Below are 10,002 nucleotides of genomic sequence, written 5' to 3' on the forward strand. Positions count from 1 at the left end.
CCGCGAAGGGGGCGGGAGGCGGGGGACGGAAGGCGGTTCCGGCCCGGAGCGCAGGGTGGGCCCTAGCCAGACCTTTGGAGCCGAGGTGCTTTCCCACCGCAAGCTTGCGCCCTCAAATGGCCCTTCTTGACCCAGGGTTGGGGGGCGACCCCCAAGCGTTAGGCTTTGGCTTGGGTAGCAAATTCCCCACCTCCAGATGGGGGGCTGGGTCCCTTAGGCTCCCGCTCCGAGCTCGGGGCTCCCGCATCCCCGCAGCTCGGCTCCTCCCTGCCCGGGTCCCCAGCCCTCCGGGAGGCGTGGCGCTCGTGGATGCGGAGCTGTGCGTTCCCGCAGCGCGCCTGGAGAGGGGGTTTCCGGGAAACGCGCGGCGCCGGGGCGGCTCCCAGGGTTTTCCCGGAGCTCTGGCGAAGGGCGAGCCCCGCGCCAGTCTTTCGTCGGTTGAGGAGGGTGTGGGGGACACTCGCGGGGCACACACAGAGCGCGCGGGTGGGACCCAGCCCTTCGAGGTAAGACTTCGAGGAAATGCGCTAGCAGCAGCCAGCGACGTGGGATTCCAGCACCCGGTCCCCCCACGCGCCGCGCGCAGGGTACATCCCATCCGAAGTGGGGTTCCCAGAGGAGCTGGCGTGCGGGCCTCTCCGGGACCTGGCACTCAGGGCTGGCTTTGGACACCCTTCTCCCTATGATCCTGTCCAGTGGAGACACCTTCTTGTGGACCCGCGATAGGGGGGTTTCAACTCCACCCAGTAGCTGCACCGCCCCTGCACCCGTTTGAGTCCGCTGCCCCCTCTCCAGTCCAGCTGGGTGTCATCTCTCCGGTGCAGTAGCCAGGTTTAAAGACAAACCCCACTTGCTCAGCCTGAGGTGTGGCTGTACTCTCTGCCCCCCACCCCCGACAGCCAACACCCCAGATGAGCTCAGAAGTGGGCTGGGGGCATGGATGGGGCCTCAGAAGGAAGGAGGTGGCCAGGGAAGATTGGAGTCTGGGTTCATGCTGACTCGGATCCTCAGCAATGTGCGGCAGGAGGGAAACAAAAAGGTCCCAAACTCTAAAGAATAGCAATAAGTTTTTCTTCAAATAATTAAAAAATTCAAATTCTTAGCCCCTTATGACCGTCTCTCCATTCTGCACCCGAAGCAGGAATTTTGGAGGCAGAATGCAGGTTTGGAGGGTGGGCAGCCTGTCAGGGGCTTTTCTGGTCTGTCATCAGAGCACAGGACCTGGGATGGGGGAGGGAATGACTTGGGTGGTGACATCACCGGTGGCTGGCATTTCTACTTTTGAGCAGCTCAGGGCTGACAGTTCTCTGCACCGATGCGGAGAGGCCTAATCCCTGAATGTCCTTGGGTATCCTTGAGAAGGAGCATTCGTAACTGGCTGGGAGCAGGTCTGCTCCGGTGTACCAGCCACAGGGCGAAGACCACCTGCCTCGGCTCACTTCCTCCGACTTTTTTGTCCTGCCCCGGCTTCAGGAGGTGGCCCACACAGGCCTCCCAGTGATCCATGGCATGACATCTCCTTAGGAACCCTTTCCTGACCACCCAAATCTTGATGGTGTCCCGCTTTGATCCACAAGCTCCCAGCAACCCGAGCACTGATGATGGTGCAGTCTGTGTCCCCTCCTGAGTTCCTGGGGATACAGCAGGTATGGCTCACAGCAGGGACCTTGGCAGCAACACAAGGGTGGACTGACAGCACATCAGTGTCAATTCTGTGAGTGAGTGAGTGGTCCGCGAAGGCAGCTGACCACGGGGGGGGGTCCTAGGAAAAGATAACCAAGATTCTGATTCTGCTGCCACCGGCTGGCCAGTCAGGGCCTCCAGATCCTTCCCCTTCTAGCATCCCACTTAGCCTCAATTTGATCACATCACCTGCTCACAATCACGTAGAACCAACTTTGGCTACAGAAATGTCCATTAGTAAGTCAGGCCCAGGGGACCCCTGTTGAGGCCAGCCCTCTCCCGGCTCCCTCAAGTAAAATGCTAATGGAGAATAATCTGGTTTGCCAGCAGTCTAGAAGACGGAGGAGGAGGTGGTGCCCTGGTCTTGCCCTTGGTGGGCTGCACTAGGTGGAGAAGGCACACACACAGGAAAAATAGTGATGGGAAAAAAGTGTGTACTAACGTGTGCCCCAACCATGGGAGATTTGAGAAGGGAGACCTCACTGAGCTTGGGGTATTAGGGAGGGCTTCCTGGAGGAGGTGGTCACACTTGGTTAGAGACATGGACCCAACATGTAAGAGATTACATCTGATTTGTTAAACCTATAAGAAATTGTCATTTTGATGTGCCCAGTGGGATCACATTTTGGCAGTTTCATATGGCTTCACCTATCATTCTTACTCCCGTTTGTGAACAACAGAACTAAAACACAGGGAGGTTAAGTGACTTGCCAAATTCCCCTGAGCAAGAAAATGATGGGAGCTGGAATTCCAACCAAGGGCTTCCCAGGTCAGGCTCTAGCTGGCTCCCAGGAGTGGGGAGAGGGTGGGCATAGGTGCAGGAACTGAGGGTGGAGAAGGACCCAAGCCCCCACATTTATTACCCTTCTCGTTACACGAGAAGAAGCCATAGGGTCCACTTTGCTTCCTCTAATGCATCAGCCAGGAATTGGGGACCTCAGCAAGGGGAAGACACCAACTTGGGACAAGGATAGGAGACTTGCTATCCTGGGTACCAGGGGGACCAGGGGAGTGGGCAGGAGGAATGGAAGTCCCCAGAATGCAAAGCTAGAGGAAATCCATGCCACAGAGAGAAGGGGCCTGGGAAGGGTGGGCTGGATCCCCCCCCACAGGGATGGTAAATAGGGGGTTGGAAGGCCCACTGCAGGAGTAGGAATGTAGCTGATTATATGCATCAGCCTCCGACCTTATTTGGTGGGAACCTAGATGGGCAGAGGGGGATGGAAAGTTCCAGAAGTTTATTTGCTTATGGCGAGGGCATTATTCTTGCTCGGAGAGGCAGCTCTGGGATAGCACAGGCTCCCACACCCTGCAGTGTCAAGATTTTGGCCAGTTCTGCTTGAGATGAAACACACACACACACTCAAACAACAGGATAGTTTAGCGTCAGATTGCTAAACGGCCCTTTCTTAGAAGTCTGTCTTTATTCTAAGATTATATCCTTGCCACATTTTCTGTGTTAAAATGCCCTTTTGTGAAATCCTGGTGCCGGGAGATGGTATTTTTTCTGCCCTTGGCCAAATAAAAACTTGGCATAAGGTTCTGTGTTTGTTCCCAAAAATCGTTTCTGAAGTGTTAAGGTCTGTGAGTTCCAAAAGCCTGGGAACCCCAGCTGTAAACAATAGAGTGTGGTGCTAGAAAACAGAAGTTGTAGAATTAAATTCTTTTCCATCACTTGCTGCATGTATGTGCCTCAATCTTCCCCATGTGTAAAATGGTCTCAATGATATTTAACTCAGGTGTTATCGAGAAGACTGCATGCACCCACTGTAGACTTTGATTTGTAGTAAAATCTCAGAAAATGTCAAATGCAGAGATGGTAGAGTGAAACCTGTATTTCCCAATTAGTCACTTGACTTTCTGGAATCCAGTTCTGATTTATTCATGTTGACACTGTGTTGGGACGAAAGGGAGCTCTTACTGTACAATGTGCTTCCTTTTATTTCTCCATCCCTGGTAAGCTGGCTGGGTCTCCAAGCCCCAAACCAGACTGCAAGCCCCACAGACAGCTGTGCTCAGACCCCTGAGAAGGCTGTGAGGGCTGGGGAACCATGCCTGGGGACAGCTTCATCTTTTTGTCGCGTGTAGACAGGGCTCAGCCCAGCCCACCTTCTGCTCTGCTCCCCAGCCTATGTGCTGTGCAGGGCTGGAGAGGGATCAGGGACACATAGACTTCCCGCTGGGGGTTCTGATCTGGAGAAAGAACACTGGCATAAGCAGCATCCTCTTTAGCTTTCCTGTCCCAAGCCTTCCCAAACAGGAAAGGGCACACAGGAAGCAAGCGGGACTGGCCAGAGATGTCAAGGGAGAATAAATAAACCAGCCCGTCTTGACCGAGCCCTCAGGTACACAACCCAGTGTGTCTATGCGTGTGGTGATGGCTGAGAAGGTAGTGGGTGGCCTACTTGGGCAGTGCCTGGTCTGGTAGAAGCAGCTGAAGGCTACCCCAAGCCTTTAGAATGGAGGCTCAGAGGGAGTGGTTCAGAAGCTCAGAACAATGGCTCTCCTCAGGGTAATCATGGTGGGCTGCCTGGAGGAGGTGGAAAGACAGCTATACTTCTAGGCAGCATTGCTCTGAGTGAGTCTGCATATCTATTACGGGGAAACAGTGAGTGGAGTAGTTTGGCAGGAAGGAAGCCTATGATTCTCTTGGTGGGGTTAACAAGGATAGGGCTGGGGGTCCTGTCTTTGGAGACTACTAAGCTGCTGCCCTAAGCTGTCCCTAGGAGAAAGTCTGCTGTTTCCACAGAAGGACAGTATTGGGTCCTTTTGATCCCATCCTCCAGCACCCTCAGCCCTGAACTATACCGGGAGCCCACATGCCCACCCTCCTCCTAACCACATTAAGCCCACAGGGAGCAAGAAGGCCCTCCAGGCCCCACTTCCTGTTGGGTCACCATCTGCTTTCTCCCCAGTTCTGCCAGGCCTCTCTAGGATCCAGGCGTGAGAGCTACTGAACCAGCCCCTGCCTCTCCCAGGACCCCGCCTGTGAGCACCACAGCCATGCAGAGCCCAGTGCCCTTTCATCTCCAAGCCAGTGCTGGCCCCTGGGCTCCTGCTGTCCGATGCTCCCCCATCCTGTGCAGCCGGTGGCTCCCTGGGGTTCTGCCAGGGCACCGGGTGGCCCTCGGGCCCCTAGCCCCACCCCTCGCCGAGGAAGGCTGGGGAAGGACGTGCTGACAGCTCAGCCAGGCCTGGACTGTGTCTCTGTGTCCTGCCAGGGCTCCAGGACGTCTGGGCCACCTGGACTCGGAGCCAGGGTGGAGAGAGAGGCACTGGGAGGGGAGGCTCCCGGGGTATGGGCTGAGAGGAGCTGCCAAGAAATAAGTAGCAGAGACTTCTGTATCCTGAGTCTGGAATTCTCCACATATCAGGGCTGAAGTGGGTTCACAGCCCCTGTGGAGGAGGGGAGAAGAGGCTGCCGGCATTGCAGAGGGAAGGAAGGAAGGGACAGGATGAGAAAGTGGGCAGGATCAGGTGTTAGGCAGAGGGGTGAGAACAGCTGGGGAGACCGGGCTTCCCACGGACCCCAAGATGGCCCAGGACCTGGCTTCTCTCTCCCCTAAGCAGGACAGCTCACCCTCATGCCCTCCTCCCTGATACTTTATACACCACCCCATCAACTTCTCCATGTTTTCTCTTTTCCCCAACTTCACATGAGCCCTTTCATTTATCTAGCAAGTGTGCACAGCAGCTGTTATGTGACACCGGACAATCCAGCCCCCAATCTCCAGCCACCTCCAGGCTGTGGCTAGAATGAGACAGATTCTAGAGCCCACAGAGAAAAGAGGCAGGGACAAGAGCATGTGCTGTGGACAAGTGGCATGGGGACAGAAGAAGGAGGAGGCAGAGCACAGAGGGGGGCAGGGGAGACGGGGCTGAATTGGTCTTTCAAGAAGGCAGGTGTGCCTGCCCTCCGTGGTGGCACACACCTGTCATCCAAGCACTCTGGGAGGCTGAGGCAGGAAGAACCCAAGTGTAAGTCAGCCTGGACAACTTAGTAATTTAGCAAGACCCTGTCTCAAAATCAAAAGGACTGGGGATATAGCTCAATGTGAAGGCCCTGGGTTCAGTTTCTAGTGCCCCCCTCACCAAAAAAGAAGGCAGGTATGATTGGAGAAGTGGAGAGAGCAAGGTGGGCAGAAGAGCGGACTACACTGTGAGCAGAGGGAGGCCGAGGGGAGCCCTGGAGCAGGGGTGGGTAGCAGGTTGGTTGGGGGCCACAGCCATGGAGACACAGAGGTGGTTGGTTCTAGAACAGTGGGATTGACCTGAGTGACTTAAGAGAGGCCAGGACTTTGGGCTGGACCATCGGGTTGTGCCTGGGAACCCATCCCTGTGCCCGGCTCTGCAGTGAGTAAACTGCAAAGAGGAAGATGCATTCCCTGCCCCAGAAGCCCACAGTGGGCCCAGGAGAGGAAAGTCCTGCCTGAGGCTGCTCTGTCCCCCCGTGGCCCACGGAGGGAGCCACACTGAAGCGGGTGCCTGGTTGGGAGCTCCGCTCCCCAGCTCCCTTTAAGGCAGGATAACTTGCTGTCACGGAGCCACTTCTGGTGTGTGACAGAGCTATGCCTCGCAGGCCACCCACAGGGCCCAGAGAATAGGCAGAGCAACAACAGGGACTGCAACAGGGACTGTGTGGTACAGTGACAGGAGCCGTGAGAGACAGATGTGACAAGAACTGTGACACACTCTGGCATGGCTCTCTCATACAGACAGTAGCGGGGGCTACGACGGACGGTGATGAGGGCTGTGACACAGTGACGGGGCTGTGGCAAGGACTCTGATAAAACCTGTGACAAGCTGTGACAGAGACTATGATAGAGACAGGATTTACGACATGGGCTGTGACAGAGGCTATGCTAGAGACAGAGACATGGGTTATGACTAGAACCAGTAACATGCTAGTCAGGGCTGTGACATGCGTCTGTGACAAGGGCTCTGACGGAGGCCGTGATAAAGACTATAATAGAGTGTGACAGAGGTTGTGATAAAGGCGGTGACTGAGAGTGTGATGGAGCTGTGATAGAGGCTGTGACAGAGGCCGTGACAGACACTATGACTGGGACTGTGGCAGGGCTGTAGTGGGCTGTTCTAAAAGCCATGACATGGTTGTGACAAGCTGTCACAAGGGTTGTGACGGGCTGAGGCATGGTCTCTGACGGGCTGTGATGGGCTGTGACAGAGGCTTTGAAAAGCACTGAGACAGAAATGTGACTAAATCTGGAAGCACAGTCAGAGTTGGGACAACAGTTCCTGGAGCCTGGGCCCATACTCCCACGGTGACAGAGCAGTTGGCGGTGACAGCAGCAACACAGCACAGACCCGGGCCAGGCGTCTGTGGAGACGCTGCAGGCTGAGGCTGCCACGGGAACGTGGTGTCAGGGCCGTGAGAGTGGCTGCTTCCTCCAGCGCTGCCGCAGAAGCCTGTGTCCCTGGGCAGGCTCTTGGGGGCTGCCCTTTGCATGTCCCCAAAGGCCAAGTGTGAAGGCTTCGTCTCCAGCCTGTGTGCTATTGAGGGGGTGGTGGAACCTGCAGGGGTGGGGCCTAACACGGAAGTGCGTCATCGGGGGCGTGGCCTTACAGGGTGTAGCGATTGGAGTTCCTCTGCTCTTTAGGAGGGAGCCTCTTCATTCCCATGACTCCCAACTGTGATGTTCTGAGCCACCACAGACCCAAAGGGTGGGGTGGAGATCATGAAGAAACCCTGTGAAACTGGGAACCTAGATAAACTTTTCTTCCTTTGTTTTTGTTTTTTTGAGACATGGTCTTGCCTGTTGCTCAGGCTGGTCTTCAACTTCTGGGCCCAAGCCATCATCCTGCCACAGCCTCTCAAGTAGGTGGCGTGCATCATCATACCTGGCTCGTTTCTTCCTTTTGAAAAAAAAAGTATTATTTTTATTAGTACATGTTTGTAGTAACACGATGATTACATTCATCATGCTGATTTCCTCCTTTTGTATCATCTACAGTGACAGAAAGCTGACTACCACACTGGCCCTCAGTTTTCTTTTGTTTTTTTTGAATCTGCCTACCTCAGGAAACGTTTACAGAGAGAGGTAGGTGCTAGCGTGGACTGTGGGGGCCCTAAGTTATTACAAGGTCTCTGACTCTCCAGTCTCTCGAAGTGCATCCTGCTGATGGTGTCCACGATGTGCCTTCCACATATACGAGTATTTCCCTGGTGTGTGCAGGTGTTGCTGTGTTGCAAGGAACCAGACTCGTGTTTGTGTTGAAGGATAAGCAAATTTAGAGTCAGGATCACTGACGTTTTTGGAGCGCTTCCTCTGTGCCAGGCACCACGCCAAGTACCCAGCATGGATTAGCTCTTGTAATCCCTGCTGGAGCCCTGTCAGGTGAGTGGTATTATCCCCATTTTACAGATGATTAAATTGAGACTCGAAGAGGTTGACTAACTTCCCAAGCTCCAAGGTTAGAGAAGAGCAGGGCTTAAGGCCAGTCACGGGTGACCTAGTCTATGTTCCTATCCATGAGTAGCTTTTGAAATCACAGTTGCTGTTGTGTCACGTGTATTTTGAAGTTCATAGGCAGAAATGTTTTCAGTGGAAAAGGAGTCCTCATACTCAGCCGGCAGGGACCTTCAGGGAAGCAGCTGTCTAGTTTGTGGATGCATGGGACCCTCTGTCTGCTCTCTGCCTCCACCCCAGAACTAGACTGGGTGGTGGAGATGAGCCGGATGTGAATGATTTTTTTTCTTTCTTTCTTTTTTGTACCGGGAATCAAACTCAGGACCTTGGCTTCTGAGGCAGGCGGCAGCACCACTGAGTTAAATCCCCGGCCAGGATGTGAATTTCTACCCACGTTGCCAGAGCACTATTAACAATTTCAAGGACTATCGTTTTTGTACCTTTTGGTCAGGGCCTTACTTCCGGCTTTTTATAGAAGGCCACTCCTTTGTTCTCCTTGAGGGATGGACTTCCATTCTCCCTGCCCTCCATGGTCAGGAAGTGAGGTGAGGACTTCCTAAGGCTCCTCCCAGACCATCACCCTTGCTGCCCATAAAAATGCACATGACCACCTGTTCCTCTGAGGCTCCCACAGCCGACACCCATGGCTGTCACCCAGGCTCCTTTCCTAGCTGGCTTCCTCCCTGCCTAACTCTTGCCGTCACGGAGGACGCTCCATGTGAACTCTGGCCCTGACTTTTGGTGCTCAGGGACTGAACCTTGAGTTCATGGACACAACCTAGAAAGGCTCCACCTCTGAAATCTGAAATTCAGGCTCCGCTGTTGGACCTCAGCTCTGCTTTTTCCCTTGCGTCTCACCAGTGTCAGCCTGGGAGCTGTGGAAGAACTCGTCATGCATGATGACTGCATCCAAACCCTCACCCTAAGAGCCTTAAATAAACACTGGCATAGTTCTCTAGCTCAGTGCTGCATCCCTACAGTGACAACTCCAGCTCCACGTGGCTCCTGCCTGGGAAAGCTCAGGGCTGCCACAGTGATTAACTGTTTGTTTTGGTCTGCACTGGAAGGTCTCTGTGTCCTGGTGTTTGTGAGATGGGAGGACATCCCTTCACTTTCATGAAGACCAGATCATTCACCCAGATGGCCAAGCCACTTGAGCCAAACCCCCCTTTCCCTGCGTGCCTCTCTCCTGGTTTACCAAACCTTTAAAAATGTTCCAGCCTCGTATTTCAGAGAAGCAGAATTCAGGTCATACTGGATTCTCTTCTCTATTGAAGTAGTTACCATTGAACAAAATCTGTCCTTACCATTTTAACAAGTATCTGGCTTTTTCTTTGGCAATAGTGAGTTCTGCCCACTCATCTCTCCTGCCTGCAATACCTCCCCTCCTCAGCATAGGTCCTGAGATCCACTATTTCTACCTTCTCTTGTCTCATCAACCTTTTGCTCTGTCAAACTGGAAACCTCAGCTCTGTGTCACTCCAACCCATGACCCTCTCTGCTATAGCATCCCCCTGATGCCACCTGAGAAAACCACACAGATTTGTGCTGCCTCAAATTCATGATTTCTCCCAGCACTCTAGGAGGCTGAGGCAGGAAGATTGCTAGTTCAAGCCTAGTCTGGACAATTTAGTGAGTTTAGCAAGAACTTGTCTCAAAATAGAAAATGAAAAAGGGTTGGGGATGTAGCTCAGTACTGAGGCCTTGAGTTCCAGCCCTAGTACTGAAAAAAAAAAAAATTCCCAGTCTCTAACATGCCTCAGTGCTGCCTACCAATCTGTTAAATAGTGCATTTACAATAGCATTTTCTTATTCTGCCGTGTTTCCATCAGTTACCACTTCTGCCACAATTTCAACCACTTTCTGTGGGATCCTTCCTGTCAGCATTTCA

General features: G+C 53.7%; 1 protein-coding gene across 1 annotated transcript in view; it reads right to left on the reverse strand.

Annotated features, from left to right (window-relative positions):
* The window catches only part of Hcn4 (hyperpolarization activated cyclic nucleotide gated potassium channel 4), a 46,315-nt gene extending 37,306 nt beyond the window's left edge, over window positions 1–9,009 (reverse strand). The window contains exons 1-3 of the mRNA XM_010627930.2: window positions 8,970–9,009; window positions 6,959–7,215; window positions 191–527 (exon numbers count right to left, since the gene is read on the reverse strand). Coding sequence (XP_010626232.2) covers window positions 191–527; window positions 6,959–7,215; window positions 8,970–9,009 — 634 coding nt within the window. The remainder of the gene's footprint in view (window positions 1–190; window positions 528–6,958; window positions 7,216–8,969) is intronic.
* Between the last annotated feature and the right edge of the window lie 993 nt (window positions 9,010–10,002).

Source organism: Fukomys damarensis, unplaced genomic scaffold (genome assembly GCF_012274545.1).
Source record: "Fukomys damarensis isolate Sample0158 unplaced genomic scaffold, DMR_v1.0_HiC HiC_scaffold_25, whole genome shotgun sequence".
Taxonomy (NCBI): domain Eukaryota; kingdom Metazoa; phylum Chordata; class Mammalia; order Rodentia; family Bathyergidae; genus Fukomys; species Fukomys damarensis.